The sequence below is a fragment of the Hyperolius riggenbachi genome, chromosome 11 (genome assembly GCF_040937935.1).
Source record: "Hyperolius riggenbachi isolate aHypRig1 chromosome 11, aHypRig1.pri, whole genome shotgun sequence".
Classification (NCBI taxonomy): Eukaryota; Metazoa; Chordata; class Amphibia; order Anura; family Hyperoliidae; genus Hyperolius; species Hyperolius riggenbachi.
This window is the reverse complement of record NC_090656.1, coordinates 176,978,809-176,999,043: the sequence shown is the minus strand read 5'-3', so window position 1 is coordinate 176,999,043 and position 20,235 is coordinate 176,978,809. Positions and strand designations below refer to the sequence as shown.

Sequence of the window (20,235 nt, the reverse complement as noted above, 5' to 3'; positions counted from 1 at the left end):
TACCAGTCTGATTCATGGAGAATGCCAAGAGTGTGTTCTGACACTCCAAGATATATTATATATAGAATCTGCAGTGTTAGGCCAGGGACTCACTTACAGATCGCGAAGCGCTACCCTAAATTGCTCCGACTCCTTAGTCTAATTTTTACAAACGTTATGGATTTGGTTAAAAAAATCATCCGACCCCGACTCCTCAGTTTGTTGAAACCACCAACTCCCACTCCATGTACCCCAAAATTGCTCCGACTCCACAGCCCTGGCTTTGAGTAAGGCAAGCGTTTTGTAAGCCATACTATGTAACACCATAGACTTACATTACTAAAGAATTTTTGAAAGCCGGCAATTGTCGAGCTACAAAAAATGCTCAAAGAAGCACTCTGGTGGGTCCCAGGCCTTAAAGGACAACTGTAAAGAGACGGGTATGGAGGCTGCCATGTTTATTTCCTTTAAAACAATACCAGCTGCCTGGCAGCCCTACTGGGCTGTTTGGCTGCAGACGTGTCTGAATCACACCAGAAACAATCATGCAGCTCTTCCTGTTAGCTCTGACAATAGTGTCAGAAACTCCTGATATGCTTCAATTTTGTTCAGGGTATATGGCTAAAAGTAGAGGCAACTGGTATTGTTTAAAAGGAAATAAATATGGCAGCCTCCATATCCCTCTCGTTACAGTGGTCCTTTAAAATGTACCTGAACTCTTTCAAAGGACACAAGGAAAACAGAGATAAATGCACACTGTGTGTTTTTTGAAAGAAGAGCCAGTCTGATTCCCCCTCATCTTTAAGTAGTCACAAATGTAATTTAATCTCTAAGCTGTGTCAACACAGAAATTTGTCCGTCCGCGGTAGACACAGCTAATATTTAAACACTGGATGTTAACCCTTTTTCTGCTTCCATGAAAGCAGGAAGTAGTCACACTACATATTTATTGCAGGGGTTTGTAAGCTGCAAAAAAGAAAAGTTTTTCTTTAAAGGTTATTATACTGTTGCTTTCTCAGAGAGGAAGTGCTGAGTTCAGAAGAACGACGTCAAGCCGCACTGCTCACTCTTCCCTGAAGCTCACTCTCTCTCTGCCGTTGCTATGAGATTGACTAACAGTGATCATGGGGTCAGGAGCCAGTTAAATCTGTTCCTGACCGGCTCACATAGTTCTGCCGTCATACCAACGGCAGGGCGAGTGGGCTGCAGTGGCGAGAGAGCAGCGAGATCGGCGGTAGTGGCGTGCATATGTGGCAGACTAATTGAAATCTATGTCCTGGCACTGGTAACAGCTCCCGAACAGTTAACCATTATCTAATGGCAATGGGGTTTGGGGGGGGGGGGGGGGGGGTTGGTTTTTACATTTGTAGATTTTTTTGTAAATAGTCTGAAAATACAGCGCAAATAACCCAGTGGTTTTCACCAGATTTGCTTAGTACTGTGCATGTCAAAGAGGGCAAAATCACCTACTACCTATATTTATGTATAGAAATGCTTTTGTTTGTATAATTGGAATTGGAATTGATAGGAGGCCTTTTGACAACCTTTTGACAAATACTGATGTATTTCAATGTTTGACAGCTGCATAAACAATAAAACGCCCTGGTGCATGTCTGACGATCTACTCTGTAGACAATAGAATAGATTGCTATTAAAACAAATAGCCATTGTTGATAAAGCTGTCAGTTTAGGAAAACCCATAAAGATTGTTGAAAAGGGTACAGAATTAGAATAGGAGCATACAATGCTATTTACTGGCCTTTCAAAACCATTTTTATAGGCATATTTATAGCCATTAAACAATTCCAATTGCCTGGCTGTCCTGCTGATACTCTGACTCTAAATACTTTTAGCCACAGACATAAAAAAGCATGTAGATAGGTGCTCTGACTGGGTTAGCTGCATGCTAGTTACAGGTGTGCGCTTTGAGTCCTACAGGAGAAAAGCGCTTTACAAATGTTATTGTTGTTGATTCAGATACTGCTGCATCCAAAGAGATCAGCAGGACTGCCAGGCAACTGGTATTGGTTAAAAGACTATAAATATGAGAGCCTCCATATCCCTCTCACTTCAGGTGTCCTTAAATTGAGCATGGCATTCTTCAGATTTGGCCTCAATTCACTAAGCTTATCTCCTGTCTTTAATAACGTTTCTAGAGTTGTTACCATGGTGATAAGGCATGTAGTATTCAGGAAACATTTTACCTCAGGCAAACCTAAAGTTAACTCTTCTGTCTTTAATTTAACTCTTCATTCCTTAAAATAACTCCAGAAATCTAAAGTTAAAGGGAAGGTTCAAGCAAAATAAAAAAATGAGTTTCACTTACCTGGGGCTTCTACCAGCCCCATGCAGCCATCCTGTGCCCTCGTAGTCACTCACTGCTGCTCCAGTCCCCCGCTGGCAGCTTGCCGACCTCGGAGGTCGGGGGCCGCAATTGCGTACGTTTTTACGCATTCCCGCTAGTGCAGGAACATTAACACATACATTTTTACGCGTTACTGGTTTAATGCGTAAATTTTTACGCATTGATCCAGTAATGCGTAAAATGTATGTGTTAATGTTCCTGCACTAGCGGGAATGCGTAAAAATGTACGCAATGCGGCCCGCCGACCTCCGAGGTCGGCAAGCTGCCAGCGGGGGACTGGAGCAGCAGTGAGTGACTACGAGGGCACAGGATGGCTGCATGGGGCTGGTAGAAGCCCCAGGTAAGTGAAACTCATTTTTTTATTTTGCTTGGACATTCCCTTTAAAGACAGGCTGTTAATTAACCGTGTGAAAATAACTACAGATGAGGTAACTTAACTACAGAGGAGGTAACTTAAGGAATGAAGAGATAAGATAACTCTCTCACTGTGTGGAGGTATGTTTTCTCTTGCCTTATTATCTCCAGCATGATCTTAGTGAATTGAGGCCAATGACTTCTTGTGATAATTGTTTTTTTTTCCGTTGCAGGGCAATGCTTTGCACTGGCTGGCTTGTGCTCTCTATGTAGCCTGCAGACAGAGTGTACCAACAGTGGGCAGAGGAACAGTGGAAGGAAATTATGTGTCACTCACCAGGATCCTGACCACTTCAGAACTCAGGTAATAGGAGAAACAACTATGATGTCACACCTAAAGCTCCGTACACAGGTCCCACCGCTGTCCCTGAACAAGTATGCAGATTAGGTGTTTGACTGAAGTGGATTGGCTACATGCTTGCTTCAGGTGTATTTATGCTTTAACTACCCTGCCTGTGTTTTTTCACCTTAGATTATTTTAGCAAGGCTATCTTAGCCAGCAGATCTCTGGCTGCCTAACGCAGCCTTCATCTTTACCTGACGCAGGCTTCGCTCTCTCTTTGCAGGATCGGTTCTCTTCTTCTACCACCGAATGGCACTGTAATACTGTCATCCTCCTCCGTGTCCCGATCACCTGATATGATGTGTTATCGGGACCTGAAATAGAATGTCGGCATTACAGCTCCGCTCAGAGGTGTAAAAGAAGATTGGCGCTGTAATACTGACATGCTCCCTTCAGGTCCTGGTCACATGTCATATCATGTGATTGGGACCCGGAAGAGGATGTCAGCACTACAGTGTGCTCTGTGGTAGAGGAGGGGAGCCAGTCCTGCAAGGGGAGAGCGAATTCTGCATCCTGGATCAGGTAAATATGAATATCTACCTGTCGGGCTCTACATCACTCCGGGTGAGCCAGAAAAAAACATTGTGCTGAAGTGCACATCATTTAAAAAAAAACATCAGGGAAAAGTAAAAAAAAAAACATCCTTTCCCTCCACCAATCCACCAAATATCTTCTCACTATATATTCCAAGAGTTAAAGTAAACCTGAGATAAAGAAATAATGATACATACCTGGGGCTACCTCCAGCCAGCTTCAGGCTAATTGGTTCCTCGCTGTCCTCCTCTTGCCCCTGGACTATCTGCTATGGGCCCCTGTACTTCAGACAGTCAGGGCGTAGTGCTCATGCCTAGCCCCGCGCACATGAGTACTACTACGCAGGCGCAGAACACTCTCAGCTGCGGGAGCACTACGGGTGAGCGAACGCTGTTAGACTGCGCCTGCACTGACGGGCGAAATTACTTGGACCCGTGGCGGAAAATCCAGGCGGAGGAGGAGGTTGAATAGCGTGAAAAGGGCTGGAAGAAGCCCCAAGTATGTATAATTCTTTCTTTTTTCTTTATCTCAGATACACTTTAAAATTGCTGTAAATGTCTAAACCATTGTTTTAACCCACTGGTTATCCTATTCCCGGTCAATAACTCGGTGCCCCACTGGAAATATGGGAGGTGGCATGGCCAACACTCCAATTGAACAGAGCCGCACAGGAGGTTGAGGTTGTCCCCAAATCAACTTGGTGGCAGGTAAAGACTTTGGCTTAGATCACCCGCCAGAACACAAAATGATCATGGTTCCTGCAGAATTATGACCCCCTATATATAGTTGTGTTCAAAATTACTCAACAGTTCTAATTTTGTTTCATCAGTCCACAGAACACTATCCCAAAACTTTTGTGGTAATGTTCTGTGGACTGATGAAACAAAATTAGAACTGTTTGGGCCCATGAATCAATGCTATGTTTGGAGGAGGAAGAACAAGGCCTATGAAGAAAAGAACACCTTGCCTACTGTGAAGCATGGCGGGGGGGTCAATCATGCTTTGGGGCTGTTTTGCTTCTGCAGGTACAGGGAAGCTTCAGCTTGTGCAAGGTACCATGAATTCTCTTTCAGGAGATATTGGAAGAAAATGGAAAATGGAAGAAAATGTCCGTCACAAACCTGAGGCTTGAGAGACATTGGACCTTTCAACAGGACAATGATCCCAATCATACCTCCAGGTCCACTAGAGCATGGTTGCAGATTAAAGGCTGGAACATTTTGGAGTGGCCATCGCAGTCACCAGACTTAAATCCGATTGAGAACCTTTGGTGGGACTTGAAGAAAGCAGTTGCAGCGCGCAAGCCTAATAATGTGACTGAACTGGAGGCTTTTGCCCATGAAGAATGGGCTAAGATACCCATAGATCACTGCAAGACACTTGTGTCAAGCTATGCTTCACGTTTAAAAGCTGTTATAACTGGAAAAGGATGCTGTACTAAGCAGGGTCGGACTGGGACACTAAGGGCCCACCAAGGAAGTTTCAGCCTGCCCTCCCCCCCCGATCCCCTTTCCCCCCCCCCCCTTCCCATTTTCGACTCACATACACATGTACTCTAGAAATTTTGCATGGTTTTATGATAGGGAATAGATTGCGAGCACTTCTGAGGACAGTCTCCAATAGGGATATGTCCACATGTGGCACCGCAGCAAAAATAAATGAGTGTCCCCACGCACTGGAACATGGGCGTGGTAATGATGAGTCATGGGCAGACTTTAAAAAAAAAAAAAACACAAAGTAAGTAGCGGTGTTATTCACAGAGATTAGGTCTGACCAGATACATTTTAGATAAAATAATCAAGTAGTTACATGCCTCATGATAATTCATCAAGTAGTCAAATGGCAGCAGATTTTCCGACTAAATGCAATCAGATTAGCTGCAGATTTCCTGACAAAATGCAATCAAATTGGCGGCAGATATCCCCACAAAATGCAATCAGATTGGCGGCAGATACCCCCACAAAATGCAATTAGATTGGCGGCGGATATCCCCACAAAATGCAATTAGATTGGCGGCAGATATCCCCACATAATGCAATTAGATTGGCGAGATTTCCCCACAAAATGCAATTAGATTGGCGGCAGATTTCCCCACAAAATGCAATTAGATTGGCGGCAGATTTCCCCACAAAATACAATTAGATTGGCGGCAGATTTCCCCACAAAATGCAATTAGATTGGCGGCAGATTTCCCCACAAAATACAACTAGATTGGCAGCAGATTTCCCAACAAAATACAATCAGATTGGCGGAAGATTTCCCAACAAAATACAATCAGATTGGCGGCAGATATCCCCACAAAATGCAATTAGATTGGCGGCAGATATCCCTACAAAATGCAATTAGATTGGCGGCAGATATCCCCACAAAATGCAATTAAATTGGCGTCAGATTTCCCCACAAAATACAATTAGATTGGCGGCAGATTTCCCAACAAAATACAATCAGATTGGCGGCAGATTTCCCAACAAAATACAATCAGATTGGCGGCAGATATCCGCACAAAATGCAATTAGATTAGCGGCAGATATCCCCACAAAATGTAATTAGACTGGCGGCAGATTTCCCTACAAAGGCAGGTCCCCAGTTAGTGGGGGCCCCAGAGCTGAGAAGGAGGGGGGCACAGCGCAGGAAGGGGGAAAATTGTGGACAGAGCAGCGGGGACGGAGGGAAGCCTCCCCCCTCCCTCACCTAAGGGCCCCCCTTCCGCGCTCCCCCTCCCTCCAAAATTGCCGCCAGCGGCAGCAGCGGGGAATAGCTTACCGGGATCAGAGCGATAACGCTGCATGCCGCTGGGCTGGTCTCCGTCTCCTGCACTGACCAATCACGCTCTCACAGGAAGTACTGTGAGAGCGTGATTGGTCATTGCAGGAAACGGAGACCAGCCCAGCGGCACGCAGCGCTATCAATCTGATCCCGGTAAGCTATTCCCCGCTGCTGCCGCTGGCTGGCTGCAATTTTGGAGGGAGGGGGAGCGCGGAAGGGGGGCCCTTAGGTGAGGGAGGGGGGAGGCTTCCCCCCCTCCCCGCTGCTCTGTCCACAATTTCCCCCCTTCCTGCGCTGTGCCCCCCTCCTTCTCAGTTCTGGGGCCCCCAGGAGGTGGGCTGGCCAGGGCCCACCGATGGGACCATCGGCACTTTGGCAGCTCAGTTCGAGCCTGGTACTAAGTACTAAGAATGAAGGTCACTTGGGGGTTGAATAAAACTGATAATGATGTGAGCACAGAAAAGACATCTGTGGTTATTTCATTATAAATGTTATGTTATATTCGTCTGACTTACAAGTGCCTCTTTGATTTAATTGTAAACAAGATGACTGACAGGATCAAAATCAATGTCAAACTGTCCAAAACACTCAATTTCAGTGGGGGTTGAATAATTTTGAACACAACTGTAAGCTACAGTATATACTGGAGGTGGTCAATGAGATGCAAATAATTCTGACTTGTATATAATTATATGCAAATGCAAATTTTATGCAGCCTAGAATTAGACTATTTGATTGGCCCAGTTCCTAGATATTCTCACTTCCTTTGTGTAGACTGAGAGGAAATCAGTGGGAATTTCTGAGGAATGAGACTTCACAGAGACAAAAGCAAAAGCATGCAGCTGGTCAAAGGACAACATACACTTTAGCTATGGTAGTCTTTAAATTCCTGGAATTGCACTTTGATTTGAATTGCCACATTCTCTCACTCCTTTGAAAATACATATTTAATACAATACAAAATAGTAGGACTAACTTTATATGTGATGCTAAAGGTGCCTAACCATCCCAATGATTTACTTTTTTTAAAGCATGATTGAGTTCTTCAATAAAATGAAGAAGTGGGAGGACATGGCCAATCTGCCTGTGGACTTCCGTGAAAGAACGAAGAAGCTGGAGCGCAATTTCACCGTCACAGCTGTGCTTTTCAAGAAGTACGACCCCATCTTCCAAAAGATCTTCAAAAACCCTCAGGAAGAGCAGCCGCGACAACACAGAGGCCGCAAACAAAGGTAAGATTAAATCACATGATGACTGCCGCTGCTTTGTGGACCCTCTCTATGTCTACTTTGGCTCTCATTTGGTGATTGTAAAATTACCGATATTTTGTCCTAACCTAACCCTACACTCACACACGGCCCTCCCTCTTAGACTCAACTCCCCCCCTCCAGGCGCCACCATAGGCGCCCATTTAACTACTTTGGCCTCCTGGACGTACTAGCTACGCCCAGGAGGCCGTGTGCGCTGCCGTGCACCCCCGCGGCCGATCGCGCGCGTGCACGCGCTCTCCCGGCCCGCGGTTCGCTAGCCAGGCAATCAGTGAATCGGGCTATGGTGCCCGATCACTGATCGCTCTCCCCCCGAGAAAAACCGTCCGCTTCGTATGGAAGCTGAGGTTTTTCTGTTCCTATTTCCCCCGATGTCACTCTAAGCGTCCGTGTTATGTTTAGAGTGACGTAATTGTAAACAAACTCATGGCTGCCATCTTGTGGCCAAAAAGCTAACTGCATGAAAATGCAAAAAAAAATTAAAAAATAGACCAATATGTACAAAAAAAATTTGATTTGCATCCCACGCTCCCAAAAATACCCACATCAAATGTTTAATAATAAAAAAAAAAACATTACAATTTAAAAAAAAACAACACATAAATATTTACCTAAGGGTCTAAACTTTTTAAATATCTATGTAAACATGAAATATTTCTATTTTTTTTAAATTATAAGCTTGTAAATAGTGATGGATGCAAAACGGAAAAAATGCACTTTTATTTCCAAGTAAAACATTGTCGCCATACATTGTGATAGAGACATAATTTAAATGGTGTAATAACCGGGAGAAATGGGCACATACAATACGTGAGTTTTAATTGTGGAGGCATGTATTATTTTAAAACTATAATGGCCAAAAACTGAGAAATAATGCATTTTTTCCGTTTTTTCCTTATTCTTCCTGTTAAAATGCATTTACAGTAAAGTGGCTCTTAGCAAAATGTACCCCCCAAAGAAAGCCTAATTGGTGGCGGAAAAAACGAGACATAGATCAGTTCATTGTGATAAGTAGTGATAAAGTTATAGGCTAATGAATGGGAGGTGAACATTGCTCGGATGCATAAAGTGAAAACTACTGAAGGCTGAAGTGGTTAATAATCATCTATAACTGTAAATTTGGGCGCTGGACTCGCTGGATGAAATAGCGCCCACCCGCAATGCAAATTGTGCCAGTGCTCGCTATTTTATTGGGCAGGTCTGGTGCTCAAATTTATTGTTACTGATTTCTATATGGGCTCCTATGGCCAAAGGGAATGGCACATATTGCACCTAAATTATGTGACTCTGTACCACCCCTTTCTATTGCCCAGTACCGTAAGGGAGTTTAGTGGTAGTGCCAGCAGCACACCCCTCTCACACCAGACCACTGCAGCCTTCTCAAAAATGAAGGTGCTTACCATACTTATTGGCAGCACTGTGGCTTATTCCCATTTCCTGACATTTGTACATTAAATGAAAGTGTGTTATTGCTGTCTGTATCCCTATTGGAGAGATTATGCCTTGGTTCCTGTACTCAGTGACTGTGTCAGGAAGTGATGTGCAGTCCCCTCAACTAAAGTCCAGTCAGCATATAAATCAGAGGTTCTACCATTTGTTTACAAACCTAAAACTCCTTTCAGGAGAAATACATCTTTCTTTGTCAGGGACATTTGTTTTTCGACTGCACTCCTTGACTTTATGACCATGCTGTGCCCCTTAACAGAAGCACATTTCCGTCAGGAAAGCTGTAGAGTCAGAAAAAAACTTTTAGCATCCATAGTATCTTTCAGTTCTCACTCCAGACCTTCACTGCCGCATGTAAGGTCATTTCTAAGGTTTCCATAATACCAAGGGCTACGCCTGGTGTTTTTTGCCGCTCTGGTGTGCCGTTTTTTGTGTTTTTTACTAAAACTCCATACAAAACACAGTTCATCAGACAAGCATATTATTTAGTGGGCTGTGTGCGTAATGAAATCACTATTTCTAAAAACTTCTTATGACTAACAAATATAGAGAAAGAAAAAAAAAAAGGTTTTTTTGTATACCCTTACATTACCAGCTCCTCCCATCTCATCACAGCTCTCTGTGATGCTGCAAATATACAGAACAGGAAAGCAGAGCCAGAAGGGGGCAGGCTTGGTCTTGAAAAGACATCAGAGAAGACAGACTCAGCTATAATGATTCCTGAGCAAAGCCAGACTGAATGCTCTGTAGGGGATTTTATCATGGCTGTTAAGCAGGCTGAGCAGTGAAGTATGAAACAGAGAGCAGGGTGGGTGCTTTCTCTAATGTTCCCGCTGATATATATGGTAAAATACATGTGGGTGATTTGTTTCTGGTTCACTTTAAACTGTTGCTTTTCAGTTTCTCTGAAGCCTCAAAAGAAAATATTTTCTGTTGAATGTTTTATGTTAACCTGCCTTATAGTTGAATGGTGTCGGCTTTTTTTTACAGGCGCCAGCCCTGTACAGTGTCTGAGGTGTTTCATTTCTGTTGGGTTCTGTTCATTAACGCCAAAGGTAAGATGAATGGTTTTATGCATTTCATTTCGATACAGGCTGGTGCACACTGCCCATCTAGCTTTTGCTTCACGCCAAAATAAACATTAGCAAAAAACCATTGAGACCTAAAGGAAGCAGCTCCACCTGTAGAAAAGTCATTAGTGGCAATGCTAATTGCAATTAACGTAGTAGCGGCCGCACTAGTGAAGTATCGCGGCTGCGCTACTTCACATCATGTGGCAAGTGCAAAGAGCACGCATAACTTAGGAGCGCACGCTACACAATAGGGCCACACATAGCATGCGGACGCTAATTTGTATCTCACACTGCAGCTTTACCACAGCTTAAAGGGAACCAGAGATGCCAGGAAAAAGATTTTATACATACCTGGCGCTTCCTCCAGCCCCATACGCACGGATTGCTCCCACGCCGCCGTCCTCCGCTTCCTGTATCAGCCAGTTCCAGGTCCCGTAGTTTCGGCCAGTCGGCATCAGCACGCGGCCAATTGTCCGCATCACAGGGGCTCCCAGCATACCATTACGCGTGCGGCTGCATACTGCGCAGCCGCACGAGTAAGGGTATGCTGGGAGCCCCTGTGATGCGGACAATTGGCCGAGTACACCGGAAGTGACGGGACCCGGTACTGGCGGATCCAGGAAGCGAAGGACAGCGGCGTGGGAGCTATCCAGGCTTATGGGGCTGGAAGAAGCTCCAGGTATGTATGAAATCTTTTTTTCTTTTTCTATGTCTGGCGTCTCTGGTTCCCTTTAAAGGACTTACGAGGTCAAAAATCGTAATTTTGATCTTTACCTGTTTAATATTTGAATCCATAGGTGTGTTCCAATGCGCCCTCCGTTCTATTCCGCCTCAAAAGTATCTTTTATATTCCCCCCAGGCTGCGACCCGACCCCACAGCACGGGTCGTCTCCTATGCCACATTCAAGATGGCCGCCGCAAAGATCCACGGCTGCGCAGTACGCATGGCGGAGAGTGCGGCTGCGCAGCTCTCCGCCCTCGCTGTGAGCGCGCCCGCTGTCACAGTAGGAGGACGCTGACAGCGGGCGCGCTTACAGCGAGGGCGGAGAGCTGTGCAGCCGCACTCTCTGCCATGCGTACTGCGCAGCCGCGGATCTTTGCGGCGGCCATCTTGAATGTGGCATAGGAGACGACCCGTGCTGTGGGGTCGGGTCGCAGCCTGGGGGGAATATAAAGGGTACTTTTGAGGCAGAATAGAATGGAGGGCGCATTGGAACACACCTATGGATTCAAATATTAAACAGGTAAAGATCAAAATTACGATTTTTGACCTCGTAAGTCCTTTAATGAATCAACCTGATTGTTATTTAGATATTGGTGAGCATGCCTACTGCAGCAAGTATACTCTGCTCCCCCAATGGCTATCAAAAGAAAACACCTGTGGGGAAAAAAGTGACATTGCAAAAAAAAATAAAAATTAAATAGTTACCTTACCAACTTTTTGAATATGAATGTCTAGCGGGTATATTACTGTTATATTTGCAAATAGGGACTTGTAATCAGTGATATAGTCTAAACGCACAACAAAATTGAAAAAAATGCATGTTTATTCTCTCATTTCTTTAGTCTCTCATTTCTTGGCTCCGGAAAGCCACAGTAAAGAATTGCAAAAAAATAATTTGAAGGCACCCAATTCAACAAAATATTTTAAAAGGAGAGGTAGTGTTAGTCTTACTTTTCCTGAAGAATAAAGCCAGTATGACTGGAAACGAAGGTCTATTAGAGAACTAAAAAAGGACAATGCATTTGTCGGGACTTAAAGAGAATCTGTATTGTTAAAATCGCACAAAAGTAAACATACCAGTGCGTTAGGGGACATCTCCTATTACCCTCTGTCACAATTTCGCCGCTCCTCGCCGCATTAAAAGTGGTTAAAAACAGTTTTTTAAAGTTTGTTTATAAACAAACAGAATGGCCACCAAAACAGGAAGTAGGTTGATGTACAGTATGTCCACACATAGAAAGTACACTCATACACAAGCAGGCTGTATACACCCTTCCTTTTGAATCTCAAGAGATCATTTGTGTGTTTCTTTCCCCCTGCAGCTATTTTCCACTGAAGTGTCAGGCTGTTTCTTCCTGCAGAGTGCAGACAGCTCTGCCTGTATGTAATTCCTCAGTATGTGAAAGCCCAGCCAGCTCAAAGGAGGATTTATCCAGCTTGTAAAAGATAAGAGAGAAAAGAGAAGCTGCCTTAATCTAAATAATACACAGGCAGTGTGCAGAGAGGGGCCTGGAGGGGGGAGATGCATCACAGAACCACAACACTGAAGAACTTGGCAGCCTTCCAGACACAGGCTGACAAGTCTGACAAGAGAGAGATAAGTTGATTTATTACAGAGATGGTGATAGTAGAACGTGCTGCAGTAAGCCAGAACACATTAGAATAGCTTTTGGAACTTGTAGGATGATAAAAAACAGGGTGCAATTTTTGTTACGGAGTCTCTTTAACCCGCTTCATCAGGTCTGTAGAAAGCAGTGCCTTATGGTCTGTTCCCCTCTGTAGTCCCAAGAAATGCATTGTCCATTTTTAGTTCTGTAATAAACCTTGTTTTCCAGACATACTGGTCTTATTATTCAGGAGAGGTAAAACCAGCACTACCTCTCTTTTTTAAATATTTTATTGAATCAGGCTCTCCGAATTAGTTTCGTTGCGATTATTACACCTCAGTTGAGAGGTTTAGGTATTGCAGCTTGCAGTAGACTAAAATTAGTTCATGGGAGGATACCACAGAGGAAGCCACTGCTGTCCAAATAAAAACATTGCTGTATGTTTAAAGTTTGCAAAAGAGCACCTGGATGTTCTACAGCAGTACTAGCATAATATTCTGTGGACAGATGAAACAAAAGTTGAGTTGCTTAAAAGAAACACACAACACTATGTGAGGAGAAAAAAGGCACAGCACACCAACATCAAAACCTCATCCCAGCTGTGAAGTATGATTGAGGAGGCTTCATTGTTTGGGGCTGCTTTGCTGCTATCATTGAAGGAAAAATGAATTCCCAAGTTTATCAAGACATTTTGCAGGAGAACTTAAAGGAATACTGTAGGGGGGTCGGGGGAAAATGAGTTGAACTTACCCGGGGCTTCTAATCGTGGGAGCAAGGACACGGCAACACAGGCGCAGTGGTTTTCAGACTTCAAAGTCTGAAATTCCAGAACTAAACCAGAGGCGGGGTCAGAGCATTGGTGAGTGGTTGCGCGGGCACAGGATGTCTGCGGGGGACCATTAGAAGCCCTGGGTAAGTTCAACTCATTTCCCCCCGACCCCCCCTACAGCATTCCTTTAAGGCCATCTGTCCACAGCTGAAGCTCAACAGAAGATCGGTGTTGCAACAGGGCAACGACCCAAAGCATAGAAGTAAATCCAACAACAGAATGGCTTAAACAGAAGAAAATACGCCTTCTGTTGTGGCCCAGTCAGACTCCTGAAAGCGATTTACACCAGACCGGAACACAAATGGATCCGTGGTGCCCTTTGCAGCATACGTTTCAGATCCGTTTGCGTTTTTAAAAAAACGGATTCCCAACCCTAATGCATTCTAATCCACAAACAGGGGCAATATAGTAAAACACAATGGGAAGGAACTGCATTCTAATTGAGCTCTGTAGAGTGGAGAGCGGTACTGTGTGAGGTGCTATACTACAGGGATCCAGTAGTGGTGAACATGCCGAATCTAGCGCTGGAGACTTGGGTGCAGCCGGCGCCACCATAGGCCGTAATAGGAATTACAGCTATAGCGGCGCACAGGGAGTAACTTCGGCGCCGTCAAAAGACGGTGCTGAAGTTACTTTTGAAACACTATAATTCGGCCTCCAGCAATTGCTGGAAGCCGAATTATTTCATTCCCCACCATCCATGGCGGCCTGGAGGGGGAATAGTATTTAACGCGGCCAGGAACTTGTGCAGCAAGCCCAAGTCTCCCGCGCCGATTCCTCTCGTATGCCAGTAGTGAATCATATAAATCCACTACAGTATCCTCAAGAGAAGTATTAAAATACAGTTTGGATAGGTATGACTTCTGCCCCAAATACAGCAGTAGCCCAGGCTCCTATATACATGAAAGCTGCAAGTGCAGAGGTGGTTACATTCATGTTTGATCAATAGGGTTGCCTACACTAGTAGCTCATAGATGGGATTGTTCTCTTCTCCAAATATATACATATATAAAAGTACTTCTACGTTTATGCACAATGCTCCGTCTCACGGCAGAAAAGCGATTAGCCTTCCCCAGCAGTGGCTATGGCCCCTCTACTATTGAAGTTGTATATGACATAATTTGGGCCGGATGGAGCACTGACTATAGTTAACATGCTCACTCCAGTCAGTGCAAAGGGGTACAGCTGCACATAAATGAGGGGCACTAAAAATATAAGTGCCATTGGGCCGCTTCAAACTCTAATGGTGGCCTAGAGTGAAAATAACTGGGGAAGGGGCACTGACATGCCCCTCCCCCTGCGGCAAATTCACCCCCAGGGCTCCCTAAGCATTACCAGGTTTTCCTCTGACTTGCAGCCCCATCACCGTTTATGGCAACATGGCTATTCCCCTGTCTCAGCACGCTGGTCCAATAGTCTGGGCTTTCTTGTTTTCATCCTCCCAGAGGCGCCGCTCCTCAGTGACCCGCCTCGTGCTGTACATAATGACACCAGGTCATGGAGAAGATGTGGCCAGCGAGGACGGAGATGGGGAGCACTGACTGATAGAGCAATGCACCAGCCAGGACAGGTGAGATGCTATGCTGCCGGAAATGGTGCAGGGGCCCTGGGGAGCACAAGTCAGGGAGAGACCTGGGGGGGCAGCAGCGATTGGGGGGGGGCTGGGTCAATTGCCCAGATTGCCCCTATGGTAGTGCCGGTATAATCAGGGGTACAATAACAGGCAGCACTAAAATGGGGGGCAGTGTAAAATGGAGTACTAAACTGGAAGTTGATACAAAAAGTAGCACAATCGTAAATACACTAGAATATGGGGATAGTAAAATGAGTAGTGTGAAAGCAGCATAAGGAGTACTATGAAAGGGCTGGACTATAATTGGGTAGTACTATTATTATACAAGCTACACTAAGAAGCACCATTATACTGTCCACTATAATGTAGAGCATGAAATGGGTGTAATAAAGGAACATGAATTGGTGGCTAAACAGGGAGGCTGTTACCAAAAAAGTGATTTAACAACACCCGCTTTTGAAGACCATGCCTCCAGCAAAACAAATCCCCTCCCCAATCCTCCTCCTGCATATAACTTTTATGCAGGAGGTCCCTGTGATCCAAAAATGATTGAAAGGATTCCTCCAGGGTAAGGGCTTGTTCACACCTTTTTTTAAGTGCCGGCAATTTTCAAAATCGCCCAGAAAGCGCTTGTGCAATGATTCCCTATCAGAGTGTTCACATTTGAGCGGTTCGATTCCGATCCGCTCACCAAAGCGCTGCTTGTACCATTTTTGACACAATTAGCCTCAACGGAAGGTATAGGGAAACGCAAAGTGCTTGAAAAAGCGCTTTCCCCAGCGCTTTTAAGAATAAATACATTGTCTTTATTCTTTTCTGGGTCAAATCTCTCTGCAAAAGCTTTTAGAAAGCTCTTTTTAAAAATTTGTAGCGCGCAGGTAAGCGCCGGGAGACGCTAAAAAACCACTCACAGAATTGCAAAACACTGGCCTCACAAATTGCGATTTTAGATGTGAACAAAGCCTAAAGAAGTTAGGAAAGCCTGATGTGGAAAGTACATTCCGCTTAGCTGTGACACTTTTCCCAATGCTTCAGTAATTACTGGCTTGCTTTCATATAATGCTGTCATTTCTCATCACTGAACTCCTAGCGCTGATCTGCCAAGTTGCTGTGTGCCATTTGTCAGCATTTCCTGTCAGTGACATTACTGATGGTGATGAATAATGCTCCCCTAACTCATTATTATTATCTATAAATGGATGCGTGATAGTGATATGTAGCTGCACAGATATGAACTGTAGCTTGCTAAAACATAAACGTGCTATCTGAATACAGTTTTTTTTATTATTATTCATTTTTGAAAACAACAAAAAATGATTTCAAAATTATGACCACAGTTAAAGAGGCCCTGTAGTGACATATAGTAGAATGCAGTAAATTATTCAGGATGCCTACTTTTACATTACAAATCCTGGTTTCAGCATTATAAATACTTTCTATCTACTGTATATATTGCTGCATATTAGCATGTATCCCGCCTTCCCACTGAGGCTTAGCCTAGGCTCTTTATTATCCGGGAATTTTCCCCACTGTCATCTGGGCGACCAAAGATATTTTGTACTGGTTTTAGAACTCTTAGTAAACCAACATTCCACAGAGATCACCTGCCAGTACCAAGTTCCAAGATGATGCCACCTGTGATACATTTCAGAAAGTAAGTCAGGGAGAGGAAACATTTACAATGGGCAACAAAATCATTTATAAATTTAATATTGTAAAAAATAAGCTATTTTATTCATTAAGTTATCTTGACTATAGTTCCTCTTTAATATATGTTAGTTGCATTATCGGGCTTAAGGTGGCCACACACGATACAATAAAATGATCCGATTTTACGGCAATTCAATAAAAAGGATCAGATCTCCCGAAAAAATCGAAAGCTTTTTTTTTCATTCGACTGAAAAATCAGATCGGATTTCCCGTTTTCTACGATTTTTATCGATCCGGAATGCCAGATATTTTTCTTCAATCTTTGTAAAGATTGTATGGTGTGTGTTAGATTGTCAATTTATTAATACACACACCCTAGCAAATTTCAGAGTTTCCAATCATTTTTATCATAATTGGGGAAAAATTGAACATAGGTGTGTGGTACATTGGTCATATTTTTTGAAATGTTACAATCAATCGGCAAAATTGATTGCAATTCTTAAATTGAACAGATATTTAAAAAATTGTATGGTGTGTGGCCACCTTGAAGCTCTGTGCGCATGCACAGGGCTGCCTCTGACGAGAATCACGTGTACAGCAACCCCTGACCACCTTGGATGCCTCGGCCAGTGATCGATTGACTCAGCCAAGGGCATTGTTCCGGCCCTCACTCTGCCTGCTCTGTCATGTGCTGTTTCATAGGCCTCCTGCCCCTCTGCATAGCAACAGAACGTCACTGGCCTGGAGACTAGCAACATGTATGGCATCGCCCATGAACTGTCAGTCCCTATCCCTCTCTGGCAACATGCTTTGCACGTGTGTATGAGGTTTGATTCAGTTTTGTAAAGGTGGTAAATGTATCGATCAGGTAGTGCCAGAATGATGACTGCATTGCTGTGTATGGCATCCATGGCTGGTGCAGCATTGATGATTTAATTGATTCTCGACTAGATTAGAAAGCACAAAAGAGCTCAAAGTGAAAAAAACACATGCAGAATAGCAATACTGTTCTAATATTGATAGGGTAATGTGTTAGTAAAAAAAGGTTGTCACATTATTTCATGGAAATAAAAGTTGTCAAGACACCCTGAAAATCAAAGTGAAAACATAATGTGGCAGACCAGTCCATTTTGCCAAAGTTTAACCACTTAAGTACCAGCGGTCTCTGCCCCCTTAAGGACCAGAGACCGCTGGTACAGAAACTGCGGAATACCGACGAATCGTCACACATACCCGTCGCTACCGCCACACGTTGGGATCCTGGGCCACCCACTCTGCTATCTCTATGACGGCAGAGTTTCTGTGAGCCGGTCAGGAGCCGCTTTCATTGGCTCCTGACCCTGCCTATCAATGTAAGCCAATTGGGGCGGCTTACATTGAAAGACAGAGCCAGGAGCCAATGTAATCGGCTTCTGACCGGCTCACAGGGCTCTGCCATCATAGAAACAGGCAGAGCCAGTGAGCTGCGGCGACAGACGGCGGGGATTAAGCAGCGATATCGTCGGGAACGACGGAAACAGCGGATGCGCGCAGCTGCGGCTAATTGAAATCTACGCCCTGCCAGCCAGGTGACCACCAAAACAGGGCGTAGATTTCAATTAGCTTGGTCCTTAAGTAGTTAATTGCAGTAAATCAAAATGATACTCAGTAGTTTGTATCGCCCCCACGTGCTTGTATGCATGCCTGCCAACATCGAGGCATGCTCCTAATGAGATGGTGAATGGTGTCCTGGAGATCTCCTCCCAGATGTGGACAAATTATCTCAGGAGCAAGGTGGCTAATACAGCATGGGTGTGGAGACCTGTGTCGGTCAGTGGCGTTTGTTGGTCAATATTTGCCATGAGAGACCAACATGTTTCACCAGGGCATTCCTGGCTTCATCAGAGAATATACAGGCAGAATTAATGTTTATTCTGATGAAACATGTTGGGCTCTCACGGCAAATATTGACCAACAGACACCACAGGTCTCCACACCCATGCTGTATTAGCCACCCAGTTCCTGTGATAATTGGGATCTAATAAGCCACTTCTTTGCCTGGAACAGTGCCATCCAAGCAACATGACCACCCACGCAAGTATAAGTGGATTTGATCTGCCATATTGAATTCTACTGCTGTTTGCAGCTCTCTGCCGAACAAATTTGCTGTTTACATGTGCCACTTTCATCAACCACTTGCTGCTCTGTGGTTTGAACTATGAGCTATGTGCAGTTGCTTTGATCTACTTTGCTGCTTGTGGCTATACTTGTAACAGCTTTTGCAGTCATGTCAGTATCTACTGTATGGTCCTTAGTGTCTTATATGTGGCTCTCTCATTGAAGTACCTTTGCACAAGGGATCCTTAAGCTGGCCACTAACGGTCCAATTTCTAGCGAAAAATCGTTCGAGCGATCAGAATCTCTGATCGGACGAAAAATCGTTCACTACACCATCAACTAGCCAATCATTGCTTCCTTTCTATCACGACCACCAAGAAAATCCAAATTTTCGTTCGACGAAAATTCATTCGGGCGACATTTTTTTCACTCGTTCATAATCGATTGTGTCCACCAATGGAGATTATTTACAACCAATCCGATCAGAATTTATGATCGTTTGAATGATTTTTCGCTAGAAATTAGACCGTTAGTGGCCAGCTTTAGTTGTTTCGACCTGTGAAAGCCAGCTCGCGGGACCCTGATGGGTTGTGGTAAAACACTTTCTGAACAGTGGTGGCTCATAGTCGCGATAACAAAAAGTCATGTGGCAACTGTTGTGACCTGTATATGGCTTTTATGTGAAGCCTTTTAAAGTTTTTCTAGGTGTATAAAAATTTCAAGATATGGCAATATATATTCATTTATGTGTTTTTTGATATGATTAAAGTTTTTTTTTCTATGTTTATTAAAGAAAGTCAACCTGTTGCTCCTGCTTGCCCCTCCTCACATTTCTGTCCCCTTTCCTAGAGTTTTCATAGTGTCATATGGTGATGCAGATAGTGAGATTTATATGTACTTTTTTGATGGCTTGAGCAGCTTTTCTCTTTTTTTGTTTTCTTATAAACCGAACATCTCACTTATTTTACAGCATGCGTTATTCATGAGGTATTCACCGCACAAGTCGGTGGCGCAGTGGTTAGCACCAGAGCTGTGAAGTCGGAGTCGGGAAAAAATGCACCGACTCCGACTCCTAATGAATTAAAACTGTAATTAAAAGAGAAAATATGATAAAATGTTCTATTTCTCAGATAATAGTCATCATAAATAATTTATACATACAGTAATAGCTGTGCATAGTCCACAAAAATGAACTAAACCAATCAAAATTAGTTACTTGTGCTGCTTAAATAAAGCAGTCCCCGTATTTTTAAAGTCAGATATACATATCTGATTGTGACTGTATATATGATGTATACACAGGAATCTCTTATATATACTAAATAACATCTATGCTGTAAGTATAAAGCCTAATGTGTAGCCGTGTCACTAATAGAGATGGTCAATGAGATGGAAATAATTCTGCTTTGATGCTGATTTATGCAAATGTATGCACTCCCTTTGCTCATGAAATCAAATAATTTGATATGTTGTTAAAATTTGGTTTGGTGACTACAAATTAAATGGTACCTGCAACAGATGAAAAGAAAAGTTTTATACATACCTGGGGCTTCTTCTAGCCCCCTTC

At 43.9% G+C, this 20,235-nt stretch overlaps 1 protein-coding gene across 2 annotated transcripts in view; it reads left to right on the top strand.

Annotated features, from left to right (window-relative positions):
• RBL2 (RB transcriptional corepressor like 2) overlaps positions 1 to 20,235 on the top strand; it is a 118,131-nt gene that overhangs the window by 10,342 nt on the left and 87,554 nt on the right. For both annotated transcript variants that reach the window (XM_068260973.1, XM_068260972.1), the window contains exons 2-4: positions 2,932 to 3,062; positions 7,433 to 7,633; positions 10,106 to 10,170. In XM_068260973.1, coding sequence (XP_068117074.1) covers positions 2,932 to 3,062; positions 7,433 to 7,633; positions 10,106 to 10,170 — 397 coding nt within the window. The remainder of the gene's footprint in view (positions 1 to 2,931; positions 3,063 to 7,432; positions 7,634 to 10,105; positions 10,171 to 20,235) is intronic.